The 20,108-nt window shown below is 46.7% G+C and overlaps 2 protein-coding genes across 2 annotated transcripts in view; one reads left to right on the top strand and one right to left on the bottom strand.

Annotated features, from left to right (window-relative positions):
• The window catches only part of SYN3 (synapsin III), a 376,352-nt gene that overhangs the window by 199,728 nt on the left and 156,516 nt on the right, over positions 1-20,108 (bottom strand).
• TIMP3 (TIMP metallopeptidase inhibitor 3) overlaps positions 16,366-20,108 on the top strand; it is a 63,111-nt gene continuing 59,368 nt past the window's right edge. Inside the window, exon 1 of the mRNA XM_020982453.2 lies at positions 16,366-17,012. Within this exon, the coding sequence (XP_020838112.1) occupies positions 16,892-17,012 (121 nt within the window). The 5' untranslated portion in view covers positions 16,366-16,891. The remainder of the gene's footprint in view (positions 17,013-20,108) is intronic.

Genomic DNA, 20,108 nt, shown 5'->3' on the forward strand with positions numbered 1-20,108 from the left:
GGACCCCTTCTCCCCTCCCCCAGCCCAGCCACTTGTACAGTCAAACACACTCCAGTTCTTTCCCAGCATGCTTCTCTTAAAAAAAAAAAAGCCAGGTGGCAAAGTGGGTTTGGAATCAGAGACCCTGAGTTGGAGTGCCAGCTCTGTTACTTTTCAGTGGTATGACCTTGAACAAGTTGCTTCTCTTCATTTTTTTTTTAAGGAGGCTATGGGGTGAAGTGAGTTGCCCAAGGTCACGCATCTAGAAATTGTTAGAGGTTGGATTTGAACTCAGGTCCTCCTGATTCAGGGAGTTGGTGTTCCATCCACTGTGCCACCTAGCTGCCCCTGCTTCTCCTCTTCAGCCTCAGTTTTCCCCTCTGTAAAATGAAGGGGTTGGGTTAGAGAGCCTTTGAGGTTCTTTCTAGCTCTATGATCCCAGAATCCTGGTGGGCTGTAGAATGAGGTCCCTACACTGTATAATCTTTACATTTTAGACCAGCTCTAAATCTTATGAACTTGTGAATATCTCCATTTGTATACAGAGAAGGGGAGGGCAGAAAGTTGGGATTTCCCCAGGCAGAAGAGAAGCTGTCCCACCAGGACATGCAGTCCCTCACTTCCAGAGCAGTTCTTCCAAGAGACCCAATCGTTAATGGTCCCCAGAGTCTGGCTCTGCTCTGCTCCTCCCCTCCCATCCTCTCCCCTCCCCAGATGGGGCCAGAATCTTGGCACTGATTCTGGAAAGAGGGAAGGAGGAAGAGGCTGGGGGGTGGATGGGAGGAGCCATTCACCTGTGAGGATTTCACCTGGATGGTCTGTTTCCCCCTTCTCCCCTGGGGGGCCAGGTGCCAACCGGCTCTGCCAGCCAGATCTGGATGGGATCTCCATGGCTCCCCTCTGGCTGGTGCTACTGCCTGGACACTGAGCTGCCTTAAAAAATGCAAAGCATTCCAGTCATTTTAATTACTGGGCGGTGCGTACACCAGAAACTGGCTCATACAAAGGAACAACAGACAGAAAAATGATTTTTCAAGCATGCTCTCCCCCTCTTATCCCCCTTCTCTCCCCCTCTTCCTCCCCCCTCCCCTTCTGCACCCCGAGTCCTGGCAACCTCAGGACTTCCTCAGCTATTTGAGATTTGCTGATGGACCTTCCAGGCCTTGGTTTCGGTCACCAAATACTTGAGTTAGAAGCAGTTGCAGCAACCCTAAGAGTTGCTGGGCCCAGAACCATCGACAGAGCTAAAAGGGGTCTCAGAAATCAACCCAGAGTTGAGGAAACTGAGTCCCAAATGACATACTATTTATAACAAAAGGGACATTAGTAGTTGTCTAAGGCAACCTGCTCTATTTTGTAGATGAGCACACTGAGGCACAGATGGTCGTATCCTTTAGAAAGTGAAGGGACATTAAAGGTCTTCAAATCCAATGCCATCATTACTGGGTGGATTTCTCCATGGTAGCAGCAACCTCTCAGTTCTCTAGAAGGGATCAACCTGCCTTGGTGAAGGTGGTTTCTTCATCTGGAATTTCCCTATATCAGTCAACAAAAACACAAGTCCAGTCTCTATCCTACATCATATCCCCACAAAGTTTGAGAGGCAACATGGCTCATTCTCTCATTCTTTATTCCTTCTTTTGTGATGTTTTGGGGTTTCACTTGCTTTTCTTCATAGGTTTGCCCTCCCTGTCTCAAATTTCTCCCCTCTCTCCCCATTTTCTTTCATGTAAGTGCCAAACACACCAGACTGACTGCGCCACTCCTCCCCTCAACAAATTGTCATGGCTCCCTCTTCCCTCTAGGCTTGCTTGGCATTTCAATGCCTTTCACCGATCTGGCTCCAATCAACTTTCCCAGGCTTATTATGTACTTTCCCCCTTCATGCCCTTTTAGCTCCAATAAAACTAGCCTTCTTTAGTGCCTAACCAGCATCTATCTATCTATCTATCTATCTATCTATCTATCTATCTATCTATCCATCTATCTATCGTAAGTTCTTTGTAAAAGTTTTGTCTGATCTAGCATTTCTATTCCCCACACATATTCCACCTCCCAGTTTCTTAGCCTTTGGACGGGCTGTGCCCCATGCCTGGAATTCCCTCCCTCCTCACCCTGCCTCTTAGAATCAATGCCCAATTGAAGTGCCACCTTCTCCAGCTTTTCCTCCCTCCACCCACCCCCAGCTTCTATTGTTTTCCTTCTAGAAGTTTGCCTTGTATTTATTTTATATGTCATTATGTACATACGTGTCTTCTCCAATCGAATAGAAGACCCTTGAGGGTAGGGGCTGCTTCAATTTTGGCCCCAGTGCCTAGCACGACACAGGCGATTAAAAAAGGCTGATGACTGATACACTCCTTTGCTCTCTCTTTGGGCATTCCATATGAGAATCTCTCTAACAGCCCCAAAGTAAGTGCATTTCTCTCTAGCTTCTGGGACTGAGGAATGCTAAAGCCAAGAGGGACTTTTAAGTGTCACTCCAGGGCAGCCCCTTTGTAGTGCATGCTGATCCAGATGGCTGCCCCCCATGCCTAGAACGTTCTCCATTCTCATCTCCACCTCCAGGCTTCCAGAGCTTCCTTCAGGTCCCACCCCAAATCCCTGGAAGCGTCCTCTGATCCTCCTTCGTTCTAGTGCCTGCCGTGGCTTGGTCAGCTCCAAATTATCCTGCCTCTAACTTGTTTGTATATTGTGGCTTGCGTGCTGTCTCCCTCCTTAGAAAGGGAATTCCTTGAGGGTAGGGGCTGACTTTGGTATCTTTGTATTCCTAGTGCTTAGCACAGAGCTGGGTACACAGTAGGCACTTAATAAAAAATACTTGACTAACTGACTTAAGCCTGTTGAGGGTGCCTAATTTGTCTCTCCTCACATAACTAGCTAGTAACCCAGTTGGTAGTAGAAAACCAAGGATCTCAGTTCCTTCTCCTCCTCCTTCTCATCTTTTTATTTCTCCTTCTCCTCTTCCTCTTCCTCCTTTTTTTCTCCTCTTCCTCCTCCTCTTCCTCCTGTTTCTCCTCCTCTTCTTCCTCCCTTTCCTCTTCCTCCTTCACCACCTTCTTCTCTTCTCCCCTTATTCCTCTTCTTCCTTTTTCTCTTCCTCCTTCTCTTCCTCTTCCTTTTATTTCTCCTTCTCTTCCTCCTTTTCCTCTTTCTCCTTCTCCTTTTCCTCCTCCTCTTCCTCTTCCTTTTATTTCTCCTTCTCTTTCTCCTTTTCCTCTTTCTCTTTCTCCCCTTTCTTTTATTTCTCCTTCTTCTCTTTCTCTTTTTCCTCTTTCTCCTCCTCCTTTTCCTCTTTCTGCTTCTCTTCTTCTCCTTCTCCTCCTTTTCCTCTTCCTCCTTCTCTTCCTCTTCCTTTTATTTCTCCTTCTCTTCTCCTTTTCCTTTTTCTTTTGCTCTTCCTCCTCCTCCTTTTCCTCTTTCTCCTTCTCCTCTTTCTCCTCTTCCCCATGCGCCCAGCCCTCCTGCTGATCTGCCAAGGAGGTTTGATCTGTCTCATTCTTGACCTGGGCAGGTTCAGCCTCCATAGGCAGCTAGTGCCTCCTTGCTCCACCTGGGGACTACCACATTTGCCAGAAATGTAGACATGTGATAATCTTTAGACCTCTTCAGCTCAGAACTCCCTAGCCCAAGTAATCCCCAGTCCTAGCCTCCTTGAAGCAGGGATTACAGGAATGTACCACCATGCCCCACCAGAGCTTCATCTTCAGCACTGACAGGGCTCTAGAAATAGCAGAGGAGAAGGGAGGTCATTCCAGGCAGAGGGGATAGTGAGTGCAAAGGCTCTCTCCTCCACTTAGGAGAAAGCCAGTTGACTGAATCAGAATGTGGGAAGGGCAGTAATGTCCAGCAGGGCTGGAAAGATAGGTTGAGGCCAGGTTGGGTAGGGCTTTACAAGCTAAACAGGGGAATTCATTATATTGGACCCCAGAGACCCACAGGAATCAGCTGAGTAGGAGAGCATCATGGTCAGCTCTGTGTTTAAGGAAAATTACTGTGTAGGATGGACTGGAGATGGTTGGAGACCGATTAAGAGGCTGCTACAACAATCTGGACCAAGGTGGCAGCTGAGTGAATGGGGGAAGAAATGTCAAGATTTGGCAACCAATCAGCCACATAGGGTGAGGGAGGATGAGACATCTGGTATGGATGGAGAGATTCTGAACTTGGGAGACTCAATGCACTTAACCTCCAAGGATTTCAGCTTCCTCAATGGTAAAATGAAAGGTCTAGACTGTATGGTTTCTGAGGTCCTTTCTGACTCTAGAAGTAAATGACTTGGCCTTGGTTTGTACATCTGTACTAATTGCATGTCCTTGAGAAAGTCTCTTAATTTCCTTGAACCTTAGTATCTATATCTATAAAATGAGAGGGTTGGAGCAGATGGCTTGATCCTAAGTTACTTGCCCTCAGTGGGCTTCCGCTTACATACTTGTAGGAAGAGGGTGATAAAAATGCCCCCTCTAGCTTTGATTTTTTCTGGTTCTATTGCTGTGACATAAGATATGATGGTTATGAAGAAGACAGAGAATCCCAGATGGACTTACATTAACTGATGAAGAACAATATTAAGTAGCACCCAGAACACAGTATATACATTGACCACAATCATGTAAATGGAAAAACAGCCACCAAAAATTATAGGCTGAGAAATTATAATGACCAGTTTGGTCCTGAAGAAGAGATGAGAAAATATGCCTCCTTTGTTTCTTTGTGGAGGTGAGGAATGTCACATTTACTGTCAGACTCAATAGATATTTGGTTTAGTTTTAACCAACTGATTTTTTCACTCTTTTTTATTTTTTGCTCCAGGAAATGGGTGTCTGTATAAGGGAGAGGCATATATTTGGGAATGAAGATTATGAAAAGACCAGACAAGTCAGTAAAAATTAAAATAAATTTAAAGCATTTTATGATTCTAAGATGTGGTCTCTGCCCACAGGGGGCTTCCAGTCTCCTGGGGTGGGGAGGGTCAGACAAAACCAGGAAAGAATCAGCAAATATAATCAGTACATAGCCAGGCTCCCACAGGGCTGGGCAGCCCAGACTCCCCAGTCTGTAGGAACTTGGGGCAGGGAGAAATCAAATGTTTTGGCAGGAATGGAATCACTGGAATTTGAAGTCTGACCTGACCTGAGTCCAAGGAGTTGGGTCTCTTCACACCCCAGCCCAGAAGAGTAGTCTGTGATACACCCAATACGGGTGGGACGTTGTCTGCCTCCAGTCCAGGGCAAAGCCTTCAGAGACCACAAAGAAGCCACTGACTTTTGTTTTCAGGAGAAACACATGAAGACTACTGCCATAAGGAAGGCATTAGAAGGGGAGAAATCTGTCCCCTCCCCTTTGTTCTCTCCTCCTCACCCCATTACCCTTCACAGAAATATGCCTTAGCCCTTTTTTCTTTGAAGAAAAATGGTCATAGGATCAGATTTAGGATTGCAGGGGAACTTGGAGACTCTATAATCCAACCCTCTTATTTTATAGATGAGGAAACTGAGGCACAGGGAAGATGATAGATTTAGAGTCATAGGTAGATTGAAAGCTTAGAGATCATTTAGTGACCAGGCATGGGGAACCTGCAACCTCGAGGCCACATGTGGCCCTCTAGGTCCTCGGGTGAGGCCTTCAAATCCTTTTAGGAAGGGGATTTGTTCTGTGAAGTCTGGATTCAGTCAAAGGGCTACACTTGAGGACCTAGAGGGCCACGTGTGGTCTCGAGGCCACAGGCTCCCCATCCCTGATTCTAAGCCAACTGCCTTATTTTACAGATGAGGAAACTGAGGCCCAGAGAGGGTTTTAGCACACCCTGCTAAGAGTAGCAGTGGATAGCAGGGTGGTAGAGTGGAAAGTAAAGAGGGACTGGACTGAAACCTCACCTCTCTCACTTATGACTTGGGTTTTGGGTTATTTACTTAATCTCCACACCCCATAGTTTCCTCACCTGTAAAATGAGGGGCTTGGACCAGACATACTCTGAGGTCCCTTCTTGCTGTGAGTCTGTGAACCGCCCTTGTACCCTCCCCCCCAAAAAAGCATCACATAAAACTTTTGCACTAGGCTCCCAGGATTTTCCTGAAGAAAAAAAAAACTGTTTAACTAAACAAAAAAATACCTACCCTGGAGTCAGGGGGACCTGAGTTCAAATCTGACCCAGGACACATGACACATGTGACCCTGGGCAAATCATTTAACCCTGATTGCCTTGCAGAAAAGTAGGGCCCCGTGGCCGGCAATATTAAATTCCAATGTAAACTGCCAGGCGCTGCTATTAAGAGGTTGACTTATTTCTTGGCAAGCCTAGGAGATAGTTGGTGTAAAGGCTGTCTTGCAAATTTTTTGTTCATTTTATATAGCTTTGAAATTGGCTCCATATGGAAGAGAAGCAAGGTGTTTGCTCCCTGCTGAGACCCAGGTACAGAGCAAAACCAGGAGGTCAGCGGCTGGAAGAAGGCCTGTCTCTCTGTTCCTAATTACCCAGCACTGAGTAGGAAGGACATCCACCAGGCTTAGGTGCTGCTAGGGCCCCCTGCCAGGAGCACATGCCCCAGTGTGGACCAAGATTGCCTGTTATTTGGAGAAGGCTATTTTTAATAATAATTACTTTCAGATGGTTGTGGGTTTAGGGAGCGAGTTAGGGCTGGGGCTTGAGGGGTTGTTGTCAATCCTCTTCCACACTGTCCTCTCAATACCCACCCTGCCCCTCACCCCACCCATCTCCCAAAGGAATTTCCACAGGCAGGATTAAGCTGGCTGGTCCTTTTTAGTGGTTTGCCCTTCCTCTCCTCCTTTTCATCCTCTTATGCTCTGCCCCTTCCCCACCCTGGACTAATGATTCGCCAGCCTCTGATTGCTAGAATGCCACCCCTGTGCCAAAATGCAGCCAGCTCTGGGGAGGAAGCTGGCCACCTTCCCATCAGGGAGGGAAATGGGCAGATAGAGTTTGCTGGGGAGCCATCTTCTCTGCTGGGAATTAGGTCCTCCTCCCCAGAACCACGGCCAGCCAACTCCTTCAACAGGAAAGGATCCGCTGCCTCAGCTTCCCCCAGGAGACTGGCCGGGTAGAATGGGCTGAGGTTTAGGAGGCAGTGGGAGGGTTCCCTAGCTGCACAGTGCCCCCTAGCACTGGATGCAGGGACTGGACTCAGGGAACCCTTGGAAAGGACACCAGCACCTGCGGATGGTCCAGAGCCTTTGGAGCTCTGGGAAATGGGAGGTGCTAGGGCTGACCTGACCACGGGGATGAGGATTAGAGTTGGAAAAGCTTTGAGAGATGAGAGGCAGCCTGGGATGGTGGATAGAGTGAAGGGCTGAGAAGTTGTTGTTGTCAGTTTTCAGCTGTGTCTGACTCTAAATGACCCCATTTGGGGTTTTCTTGGCAAAGATACTGGAGTGGTTCGCCATTTCCTTCTCCCACTCACTTGACAGATGAGGAAACTGAAGCAAACAGGGTGAAGTGACTTGCCCAGGGTCATATAGTTAGTAAATATCAGAGACCAGATTTGAACTCAGGTCTACCTGACTCCAGACCTAGCTGCGAGACCTAGAAGCAAGTGAGATGTGCATTCGAATCCTACCAAAAGCTGTGTGGCTCAGGGCAAGTCACCTAACCTCTCTTGGTCTCTTAAAATGATGATAATAACAGCATCTGCTGCCTTGGGTTGTTGCAAAGATCATTAGATAAGGTATTCTGTAAATGGGAGCAATTATTATTATTTTGTTCATCTTCCTCATTTTACAGATGAGGAAGGTAAGGCTCAGAAACAACAAACTTGCTCAAAGACCTTGGTTATCATTTTTTTTTTTTTGGTAAGGCAATTGAGGTTAAGTGACTTACCCAGGGGTCACACAGCTAATAAATGTCACGCGTCTGAGGTCATATTTGAACTCAGGTCCTCCTGACTCCAGCCAGTGCTCTAGTGACTGTGCCACCTAGCTGCCCCAACCTTGGTTATCATTCAGACAAAGAGGTCTTTAACTTTTATTGTGTGCTGGACTTCTTGGGTGGATGCTGAAGCCTGTGGACTCCTACGAATAAAGTTTTAAAGTTTTTTAAAGTTAAAAGTTTAGAATAAACTTTTAATTTTTAATTTATTTTTAACATTCTTTTTTTAAAAAAAAATCTGAGTTCCAAATTCTCTCCCTCTATCTTGCCTCTCCCCCATCCATTGAGAAGGCAAGCAATATGATATCAATTATACATGTGAAGTCATGCAAAACGTATTTCCATATTAGCCATGTTATAAAAAAGCAAGAAACATAAAGAAAAAGTTTTAAAAGTATGCTTCAATCTGCATTCAGAGAGCATCAGTCTTCTCTCTGAGAGTGGGTAGCATTTTTCATCCTGGGTCTTTTGGAATTGTCTTGGATCATTGTATTGATTAGAGTACCTAAGTCTTTTTCAGAATAACGTTTTTAAATGCATAAAACACATAGGAGTAAAAAGAAACCAATTACTTTGGAATGAAGTTGTCAAAATATTTTTTTAAATTCCCCATCATATTAAGAACTCCTGGTCTAAGCCAATTCCATCAGTTTATGGATGAGGAAACTGAGGCCCAGAAAGAAGTGACTTACCCAATGTTACAGAGAGTTAGTGGCATAAACCGGAATTTGAATTTGGGTTTCACTATTCCCTGGTCGAGGTGCCTTCTACTACACAAGGAGTCTCACATTCCTTATCTGTGTGCATGTTGTTTTCCTCTCTCCCTCCTAAAAGCTGTTTGAATTTAATTCCTAATTCTGTTTCTTTCAAAAAGAAATTCTGGCACTTACCTCCTCCAATAGGTGTGTTCTGCCTGAAAGAACATTTAAAAAAAAAAAGCTATTTGATAAACATTTGTAAATGCCAGCAGTAAGAGGAAAAAACAGGCAAGAAGATCAGTATCTTCGAAAAATGTATAGCAGGATCCCCTGCTCAAAGGGTGAGCAAGTCTATAGTCTCCTATGGGTGTCTCATAAAGTGATTGTTGCTTATAGGTGCCTCACACGCTGATGGATGAGATGGCTCAGATTTGGTCTGCTTGGCCCCAGAGGGCAGAACCGATGTCACAGCAGCTACTCTTTGAGGGCAAATTTTGGATTGAAGTGGGGGAGAACCAAACTTTTTAACAATTAGACCCATTTAAAAGTGCAACGAATGGCCTCTGGAGGTAGTGAGTTCCTAATTACTGGAGGCCATTGAGTTACTTGTCAGGAGCATGGCAGAAGGAACTCATTCAAGTCCTATAGATTGGACTAATTGGCCTCTGGCTTCCATCCAGCTCCAAGATGCTGGGATTCTGTAGCCCCTGGTCCTCTGAGAAGACTTCTCCAGGTGGGTGCTGCCATGACCTCAATTGAACAATCATTTATTAAGCTCCTACTGTATGCAAGGCACTACACTAGGCCTTGGGTATATAAAGACAAAAGAAAGCAGTCCCTTTGCTCAAGGAACTTGCATTTATAGAATCATGGATTTAGAGCAAGAAGGTACCTTGGAAGCCATCTGTTCCAATCTCCTTCCTTTTATAGCTATTTCATAATAATTTACCTTCAAGTTTTATAAAATGTTTCATATATTATTTCATTTGAGCCTCACACCAAATTTTGTGAGGTAGGTAGTATTTTTATCCCTGTTTTACAGATGAGGAAACTGAGTCTGGAGGAGGTTGAGGAAATTACCCAGAATCTCACAGCTAGTATGTGTCTGAGGGGGGATTTGGACCTGGGTCTTCTGGACCCCATATCTAGGCTTGATCTATTACCAGACCCTCCTTATCTCTTTTCTGCAAGCTATCTCTCTTTCCATTTGCTATGATCTCATCAGATCTTAAGCTGTAGAAGAAGATACTTAGTTTAGATATTATAGAGAACTTCCCAGGCAAGTGTACTCTCTCTGTCTCTCTCTGACTCTCTCTGACTCTCTCTCTCTCTCTCTCTCTCTCTCTCTCTCTCTGACTCTCTGTCTCTGTCTCTCTGTCTCTGTCTCTCTCTCTCTCTCTCTCTCTCTCTGACTCTCTGTCTCTGTCTCTCTGTCTCTGTCTCTCTCTCTCTCTCTGTCTCTCTGTCTCTCCCTCCCTCTCTCTCTCCCCCCTTTCCTCCTCTCTCTCTCCCTCTGTGTTTGTCTCTCTCTGTCTCTCTCTCTTTCTCTCCCTCTCTGTTTGTCTCTGTCTCTCCCTCTGTCTCTGTGTCTTTCTCTTCTCTGTCTCTGTCTCTGTCTCTGTCTCTGTCTCTCTCTCTCTCTCTCTCTCTCTCTCTCTCTCTCTCTCTCTCTCTCTCGTGTGTGTGTGTCTCTCTCTCTCCTTTCTCTGTCTCTGTGCTCAGGTCACGAAGGGAACAAAAATAACAGGAAATACATTTTCATTACCTTTCAGCAGTAAAGCAATCAGATTACTACCCCAGATTGCATAATTAAGAGGTGGCCTTAAATCAGAGGCTTTCTTTCAGGAACCCCACTACTTAAATTACAGCCCTGAAGTTATCTCCAACAGTATCACCTGCCTGAGACTTATCTCCCAGGCAAGTTCCTTGGAACTTGGAACAAGCTCCTTGGAAAAATTGTCAAGTTTTCATTTTTGTCTTCTGGGCAAGATCATACAACAAGAAAGAAAGGAACAAGTGGGGAGGGGGTGATAAATCACTTAAGAGATTTGCACTAAGTGGATTAGTGTTTAAAGCCTTGCAAAGTCGGCTGTGACCTCAAATGTGGCGGGATCAGCCTCACACGATCTTGGGCCATTCATCCAATTATTGATTTCATTCATTCAATAAGCATTTACTCGGAGACTTGAGCAACTTTGTACATGGTTGTAGCTTCCCCCATTGGACTGGGGACTCCTTAAGGGTAGACATGATTTTTACTGTTTTTTTTGTAGCCCCAGACATTAGCACAATGCCTGTTATACAGTAGGTGCTAAAAAAGTGTTTATTTTCTACCTCCCAGCATTGCTGTGAGAATAAAATAATGTGTTTGTAAAGTACTTTGAAAACCTTGAAGCCCATACAAATGCCTGTTATTAATAAATTATTATTATTTAAATAACAAAGAAGGAAAAAAGTACTTCAGCAAATCTAATTTTCTGTCTGGTAATGTATACAACGTTCTATGCCCCTAGCAACTCACCCCTGTAAAGAATGGGGACAGGTATATTTTTTCCCCATTTCTTCTTCAAGGCTGAGCTTTACTAAGCATTTATTGCTCAGCTACTGTATATAAAACCAGCCATGAAAGACCTTCTGCCCTGATTCATCTTGACATGAGTTCTTAAAGCCAAGTGGAGTACCAGCTCTGAGGGGGACTATCATGACTCTGAGTTGTCAAGGCCCAGTGACAGATCGAATATCTGTTGTCTGAGGACCAGTCAAGCTACTTATTAAAGACCGTTTCCTAGGTTGGAGAGAGGACAGATCTGCTTCCAGATAGGGGGTAGTACCCACATCTAAAGGAAACCCTGACTTCCAGGAGGAGTAAGAGTGACTGGCATTTCTGTTAATATGGATAGCAATATTCATCAAGGGCTTCTGCCTCATTTACCCTCCACAGCCATGAGAAAGGTTACTCCTACCTTCATTTTCCAGATGAAACAGATGCTCAGTGATGACTTATTCATGGAGAGCTAGTAAGTGTAGGTGATGGGATTTGAACCCAGGTCTGGGCTGACTCCTAATTCAGCTGCCTTTCCGCTAAAGCACAGCTGCCTCTGTAGTACTGAAGCATATCATACATATGTATAAGCACATAAACATACATGTATATATATGTACATACACATATATATGTATACATATTTGTTGTTTTCCAGTTATGTCTGACTCTTCGTGACCCCTTTTGGGGTTTTCTTGACAAAGATACTGGAGTGGTTTCGCCTTCTCCAGCTCATTTTACAGATGAGGAAACTGAGGCAAAGAGGGTTAAGTGACTTGTCCGGAGTCACACAGCTAATAAAGGTCAGAGGCCAGTTTTGATGAGTCTTCCTGCTTCCAGATCTAGCATTCTATCCACTTCACCATCTAGCATGCATGTATATACATGTACGTGTATATGCACATACCTATCTGTATATGTGTATGTATACATATGTGCATGTACATGTGTGTATATGTACACGTGTACATATATACACAAATGTGAGTATATACACACGAATACCTATTCTAATACTCTTCGGAGTCCTATGGGGGAACACAATAAAATTCACAACCACCCTAATTCCTCTCAAAGAGTTTCCAACGTAGTTGGGGAGAAAAGACTACATGAACTCACTAGAGAATAATTAAGTGATAAACTTGGCTATGGAAGGCAAGTTTACTGGATTCCAGCTGGTGCTAAGCTAAGCTTTGGATAAGAAGTAACTTTGGTGGGGAGAGAACAAATAAAAAGTACTCTGGAAACACAATTTTCCTCTTTTCCATGAAAAAAAAACAAGAAAAAAAAGAGGGTTCCCCCCAAAAAGCTATTTTTATATATAAAAATAATATACAAATATATAATAAATAAATATATATATAGACAGAAGATCTCCAAATACAATTTCTATCTATATATCTATATATGTATAAGAATCTATTTAATTGTTTTTGGAGATCTTCTGTCTTTTCCTGAGGCCTTCTCACCTCTAGGCTAGAGATCATAGGGTCATAGTTTCAGAGCTGGAAGGGAACTCGGAAGCAGAGCAAGAACACACCCCCTTATTTTGCAGACGAGGTTACAGAAGCTCAGAGATATTACGTGATTTCCCAAGATCACTAAGCTAGCAGGGATGTGAATCCAAGGGCTTTGACTCTAAATATGGCATGCTTTCCAGTGTATCATACTCTTTCTCTCATCATCGTCATATTCAGATACCATTTTTTCAGTCAATCAACTAGCATTGATTAGGTGCCTACTATGTGCAGGGCCTCAGTGTTGCCTCAGTTTCCTCATCTGTAAAATGAGCTGGAGAAGGAAATGGAAAACCATTCCAGTGTCTTTGCCAAGAAAACCCCAAATGGGATCACGAAGAGTCAGACGTAACTGAAATGGCTAATCGAGAACAACAAACACAGAGGCATATGTTAGATTCACTTTTGTTAGACAAAAGTGAAACAGTCCTTGTCTTTGTGGAGCTTGCAGTCTATTGGGGGAAAATGACATGTCGATAAATTATCACATTCAGAATATTGACAGGGTAAAATCTCCATCATCAAGGTAAATTTGGGAGGGAAGGGATATCTGGGAAGCAAGGCTTCATGGAGTAGGCAAGACCTGAGCTGGGCCTTGAAGGGTGGGCGAAATCTAGAGGCACCGAAGAAGCCGGATATTGCAGAGACTAAGGGTGACCCATGAAGCAACAAGCCGTGCTGACAGCAGGCCCAGAACGCTGAGCACAGCTCCCAGGACCTTATGAAAGGGCATCAAAGCCCTGCAGTGTCCCACATATGAATTGACCATGCACTGCTGTTAACCTCATGTAGGCCCCTCCTGTGTGATCTATGTTATTGCTCACTTTCCCTTATTAATATGTTTGGGGGAGACCACACCCTAAGTTTTTTGGGGTAGTAATGTCCTATCGTAAATCTTACTGTTATTTCAGTAAACGCCTTTGTTTCCAGCTAAATGTGTCCTCTGGCTGACTGTTGAAAAGGCAACATATCAGTGGGGGCTCGTGAGCTACCGTAGGTTTAGGAGTACAGATCTACAGAGTCTCTATAACGTGGGGTAACCATACCCTGGGGAATAGTTGGGGGGATAGTCCAAAGGGATACTATGTGCAGATGAGGAAAGTGAGTCCCAGGGAGGTGAGATAATTTCTCCAAGGTCATACAGATAAATAATTCAGTGGTAGGATCAAAATCTTTTTTTTTTTTAAATAGGTCTTTTTCTTTGGAGGGAGGGAGGAAGGTGAAGGAGTTGTTACTCCAATAATTTCTTCATCTGAAGAAATATCTGTCATTTCCCAAAGGAGCAAGGGAGTGGAAAGGTACAGACTTTTTCCATCTTGGTCAGATGGAGAGCTTGCTAAAAGTCTATTTTTTCCCATTACCTGGGACCAGCTAATCTACCCATTTTGAATGGAGCCTGGCTGGTTTACTAGATCTAAGGTCTAGGTAAATACCAGATTTGGGCTCAAAGAACATCAGAGTTAGAACGGACCCTAAAAGACTAGCCCAATCCCTCACTTTTCATATGAGGAAATTGTGACCCATAGAGGTAATGTGACTTGCCTAAGGTCACATGGATACTAAAAACCAGAGCTAGTATTGGAACCCAAGTCATCTGACTCCAAATCCAGGCCTCCTGCCATTTACAGGTGGCTGTAATGAGGAACTGAATTCTTTTTATTTCCTTAGGTAGAGACCTGTGTCTAGTTTTATGTGGCCCCTACCCTGTTTTTGAGCTGTTTTCCCTGTTTAAAATCCATTTTCATTAAAACACAGCATACTACCTAGGAGAGAATGTTGAACTGGGGTCAGAAAGTCTGACTTCAAATCCTTGGTTGGCAGCTAACTACACACGTGACCTTGGGTAAGTCACTGAGCCTCATCTGTAAACCGTAAGACTTGGCCTGGATGGTCTTTAAACTCTCTTCCAGATGTCCATCTATGAAGTCTCTTATACCCAGATATATTTCCTCCATAGCTGTGATCATTAAATGTTTCATCCATCCTAAAAGGAAGGCTTGGAGCCTGGTGCAATGTTTCCCGGTTCCTCAATCCAAGGCTACTCTGTGTTTGCTTGGTATGTATCTTGCCCATACGTATGCTCTTGTATCTTCAGGGACTGCTTCACTTTTGTTAGTGCGAAGGGCACCATTAAGACGTATTAAAAGCTTGACTGACCGATTAGATTTGAGCTGACAGCAAAGGGGAGGGGAGGAGAGGAGGTGTCCACTGGTGCCTCAGTTTCCTCATTTGTTGAACTAGATGGGCTCTAAAGTCCCTTTCCATCTGGAAATCTACTGTCTGAACAATTCACTTTCCCTCTCCGGCTCGTTCTTTTGTGCCTCGGTTGTACGTGTCTGCCATATACCCATCTGATGTGTGCGGGCTCTCCATTACCATGAAAGCTCCTTGAGGGCAGGCACTGTTTAGTTTTTGTCTTTGTAGCACAGAGTCTGGCAGGATACTTAATAAATGTTTGTTGATTGACTAGCATTTAAATAGCTTTGAAGTTTGCAAAGTGCATCATATGCTTTATTTTATTTGGTCTTTCTTTTGAAGTAGGTGTTATTACTATCCCTAATTTTTCACTTAGTGGTTTCCTCGACTCTTCGGGACCCCATTTGGCGTTTTCTTGGCAAAGATACTGGAGTGGTTTGCTGTTTCTTTCTCCATATCCCCATTTTACAAATGAGGAGACTGAGGCTTCAGAAGATTAAGTTTTGCCGAGGGTCATACATGCTAAATATTTGAGGCAGGATTTGAATTCAGGTCTTCTTGACTCCATCATCCAGCGGTATATTCACCGTACCAACTATACTGACACCTGATTTTTTTTTTTTGGGGGGGGACGATGGGAAATCACTTGATAAGTCAGTTTCCTGCTCTTTAAATTGAAGGTGTTTGACCAGATGTCCATGAAGTCCCTTCCAACTGTAAATCTATAATCCTGTGACCTGGGTTCTAATCCTGCCTCTGCTATTTACTACCTGCGTGACCTTGGGTAGGTCACAGCCTTCTGGATCTCCCTTTTCCTCACCTCTAAAACGAAGAGGTTTTACCAAACGGCCTCTACGGTCCCTTTCAGCGCTCAATTTGTGTTCCGGCCATGGGCGGATGGATTCCTGCCACCCCCCCCCAACAGAAAGAAACAGGTGAGGCCATCGCTGCGGGGCTCCTCTTCACTCTAGTGAGCCCTCCTGGAGAAGGTGGAGAGATGACGATTCTTTCTCCGAAGCTCCCTACCCCTCTGCAGTGAGCAGCGCGGGGGCGACTAGCCTAGCCCTCTCCCCCACCCCCGGGGATGGACGTCTAGGGCGGGCTGGCTAGCAGTCTCGGGGCGACCTGCCCTGCTAGGGGCTGACCCGCCGTCTGGGGGCGACCTCTCCTGCTGGCCAGCAGGATGGATGAAAGGGGAAGCTCGGCAGTGAGGGCGCGTAGGAGAGAGGAGGGGAGATTCTCCAGGTGGCAGCAATCGTCCCGGAGGGGCTCCTGGCTCGGGCTCCCGCCCCAAGCTCCCCCCGGGGAGGCGCGGAGAGAGACCGGGGAGGGAGAGCAGGGCTTTCTTGGGTCGCTCCCAGGCAGCCAGCACACTCCCGCATTCCCTAAAAGGATCTGAAGCGTACCGGGCGGCCCCGCCCCCTCTCCAGCGGCCCCCTTTTCCGCGGGGGGGCGATGAGGTAATGCGGCTCGCCTATTGGTCAGGGGGGGCGGACCTCGGGCCGCAGGAGGGGGGCTCGCAGAGCCTCCCGGGCTATATAAGGCGGCGGCCGGCGGAGCTTTGGGACGGATGCGTTTTTGGTCGCGGTAGAGTCTTAACCTCTCCACGCAGTGCTCAGCCCTGTGCCTCAGCCTTCCCCTAGTTCCCTCTGTCCCTCTAGAGCCCCGAGCTCGCTCTCTCCAGCCGGACGGTCCGGTCCTGCCCCAGACTCGCAACCCCGCGGGCTGCGCAGACGCCGGGTACCAGCCTGGGAGCGGTGGAGGGAAGTTTGCGAGCAACTTAGCCAGAGAAGGATAGGAGGAGAGAGAGAGAGAGAGAGAGAGAGAGAGAGCGAGAGAGAGAGCGAGAGAGAGAGAGCGAGAGAGAGAGCGAGAGAGAGAGCGAGCGAGCGAGCGAGCGAGAGAGAGAGAGAGAGAGAGAGAGAGAGGGAGAGAGAGAGAGAGAGAGGGGGAGAGAGAGAGAGAGAGAGAGAGAGAGACAGGAGACAGGAGGAGGAGGAAGAACAGGAGGAGGAGACCAGCCTGAGCCCGGCCCGCGCCCAAGCGTGCAGCGAGTTGGGAAGCCGGGCGCGCCGCGATGAGCCCGTGGCTCAGTCTCGTGGTGCTTCTCAGCAGCTGGAGCCTGAGGGAGCTGGGGGTGGATGCGTGCACTTGTTCGCCGAGTCACCCCCAGGACGCCTTCTGCAACTCGGACATCGGTAAGAGACGCCGCCGAAGCCGGCTTCCCCTGCCTGCTCTCCTACTCTCAGCCGGCTCCCATCTTCCCACCTTCTCCCTGCCTTCTTAAGCTGCAGCCCGGGGCAGGAGGGTGGAGGGGGCGAAGGGAAACGCGGGGGTGGGCACCTAGGGTTGCATCCACACTTCTGCCTCGATGTCCCCTTTTGCCTTGCTCCCCCCTTCTCCTTGTCTTCTTCAGCTGCAGCCCAGGGCAGGAGGGTGGAGAAGGGGCAAAGGGAATGTGGGGGTGGGCAACTAAGGGCTACATCCCCCCCTTTGGCCTAGACGTCCCCTTTCGGTGGTGGGATGGTGGAGAGGTCTTGATTTTTCTCAAGGTCCTCCATACTCGTAGATGGCTATAAAGGGCTCATTCCCTCCTCTCTTTCCTTCCTTCCCTCTTCTTTCCCTCCCCCTCCCCGCCCCCCACAAACTAGAGCTCTTCAGGTCTGAAATTTTTGCTTTCCCACTTCATCCAGTTTCCTTTCCCACCCTGACCGGTGGCACAGGGCACTTGAGATTCCTTCTGGGTCCTGCTGCCGTCTGGAAAGTTCTCTCCTACAATGCCCTGCAGGAAGAATGGGGGGGGGGGCCGCGGGAGTCATAGTTTTCCAAAACTTTAAATGTTAGGAGCCTGGAGCGGAGGGGATAAGAAGGTTGACTTCTTTACTGGAAACTGAATCAGCTCTGTGCAGAATACAGTGGCCTGCAAAAGGGGAGAACTTGCAGCCTTTAGGGGTTCGAATGGTGGTTCCCTTCCAGAGAGGGAGCATTGCTCCGTGTCAATCTTTAGGCAGACCTCTAGAGTGACTAGACTGCTGTGCCGGGATATGCTAAGGGCAGTTAGGTCCATGGTAGAAATGTGAACTACCAGATGGATGTTTCCCCACTCCCCCCCCCCAACCCCCTCAAACATAAACACAGAACTGTTTTTCAGAGTGTTGACAACAAGCAAAAGGTGTTCACCGTGAGGCAATCACCCTACCCAAACTTGGGAAAAGTCATGGACAGTATTATTTGTGGTGGGTTGAGGAGAGTGGGATGGGGTGTGGTGGAGAACAGCCCTGGGAGTCGGGGGACAGAGGTTTGGAAGGGGGGGGGGTGTCACTTGTCTGGTCAACTCCTCGAGCCTCAGTTTCCCCATATAGCAAATAAGAATAAATATCCTAGTGCACCGCCTAGCTTCTAAGCTTGTTTTAATGTTTAAATGATGTAACTGCTCTTTCCCTCCCTTAAAGGTTAATGCTTTTAGGTGCTGTAGAAATCTAAGCTATTTCGTTTGTGGCTTTTAAAAATGTTGCTCTGGACTTGGGATGGGGGAGGGTGGGCAAGTCTCTTGGTGAGTAAAGGTTAGCGATTCCCTCCTGGCTAAAGAGGCATCTTGCAAGGGGAAGCAAAATCAGTTATCTGGAGCCTCTGAGAGTGGCCCAGAAAACTCCAGTGCTGGGGATAATCTCGTTGGGAAGCCTGCACTATTCAGAGGTTTGGGGAGCTGGCAAAGCTTCTATTATTTTCCTGTCCTTTTCTCCCCCAGGGTACAAGAGTAGAGGGACCTCTGAGCTTAAGGGAGGAGAGTAAAGGAAAAGGGAGAGAGAAGTTTGTTTTGGACTATGGTGTTTTTGGATGGGCCCTTGCACATAGTAGGTCCTTAATAAGTGTTTGAGGACCAAAGCAACCAGCAGGTTAGGGGGAAGATTGAAGGAGTGCTGATGGAGAAGAAAATCCTCACTGTGTCCTTGCCTATGAGGTTGGCATTGTGAGGGCTAGTCAACAAGTGTGCTGGGTGTGGTAGAGGAGAGCTTGGCGATCATTGGGTGGCAGGTTGGACCTGTTAGCCAGCTCTGGTTTGGGAGAATGGCTGTCAGCATCATCCCAGGTGGCTCCAAGTTGGAGGCACTTGGGAAAGCCTTGGGCTCTTGGGACCCCACCCCCAGACTGATGCTTATATTGCTCTCGGGGATGGCAGAGCTCCTCTTTTTTTGGGGGGGTGGTGGAAAGGCTTTGTGCCAGGTTTGTGGTGTGTGTATGTGTGTGTGTCTGTGTCTAAGGAATGTATTTCCATGCTGCTGCTGCCTCTACTTGAGTACCCAATGCCAGGGGATAATACTTATGCTGAATAGAATCATAGATCTATGCGACCTTAGCCAAATCACTTCATCCCTCTTGGACTCAGTTTCCCTATCTGTAAAATGAGGGGATTGGATCAGATGGCCTCTGAAACTCCTTCCTTGTGACCTGGTAGAATGTAAACTCCTTGTGGGGTGGGGACTAATATTTTATATTTCCCGGACTGCCTTGTAGCAGGTGGTTAAGAGAAGGGTGCCATTTAGCTGTGCCTATTCATTTTACAGATAGGGAAACTGAGGCCAAGGGACTTGTCCCAAGGTTACACAGAGCAGTAAGCAGAGCCAGGATTTGTGCTCTAGTCCCTTGGTACCAAATCATTTACCAGTTCCTTTTTGCAGAAAATCAAACCACTGGGGACTCTCTTCCTTCCCCCATCCCTTCCAAAGTAGCTCAGTACCACTCCCAAGACCTTGAAAAATAAGAGGAGAGATTGTGTCTGGGTGGAGGGCGCCATATTGTCTATGTCTGTAAAATCAAGAGAAGCCCAATTGGTGTTAGTGAGGAAGAAGCTGGGGAATTAGGGCTTCAGAGTCCGTTAGGATCTGAGAGTGGGAAAGGCATTTCATAGGAGTTTCCTTTTTTTTTTTAAAGTATCCCCCCCCCCACCCCCCGCCCTTTGCTTCTGGACTCTTGAAAGACCCTGAGAGGTCTGCCCAGGAGAAATCGAGGCCAGTATACAGGAGTGATCACTTGGGGCACAAACAGGCAGTTTGGGTTTGGCCTCAAGCAGCAGGTGGATCTGGCTTCCCAGGGGGGTTTCTTTGGCCCCAGACCACCTCCTCTGTTTACCTTCCTCCCATGCAGAGCTCAGGGTGCTTGGGACTTCTGTGAAACTACTTATGAAATGTATTTAAAACAACAGCCGAATCAACAAACCACGCCCTGGAAGGAACTGAACTCCCCAGTGACGATAGCTAGGGCTGGCTTTGAAACAGTCTTTTGGGACATCCTGG

This window comes from Phascolarctos cinereus, unplaced genomic scaffold, assembly GCF_003287225.1.
Source record: "Phascolarctos cinereus isolate Bilbo 61053 unplaced genomic scaffold, phaCin_HiC Scaffold_1;HRSCAF=81, whole genome shotgun sequence".
NCBI lineage: Eukaryota > Metazoa > Chordata > Mammalia > Diprotodontia > Phascolarctidae > Phascolarctos > Phascolarctos cinereus.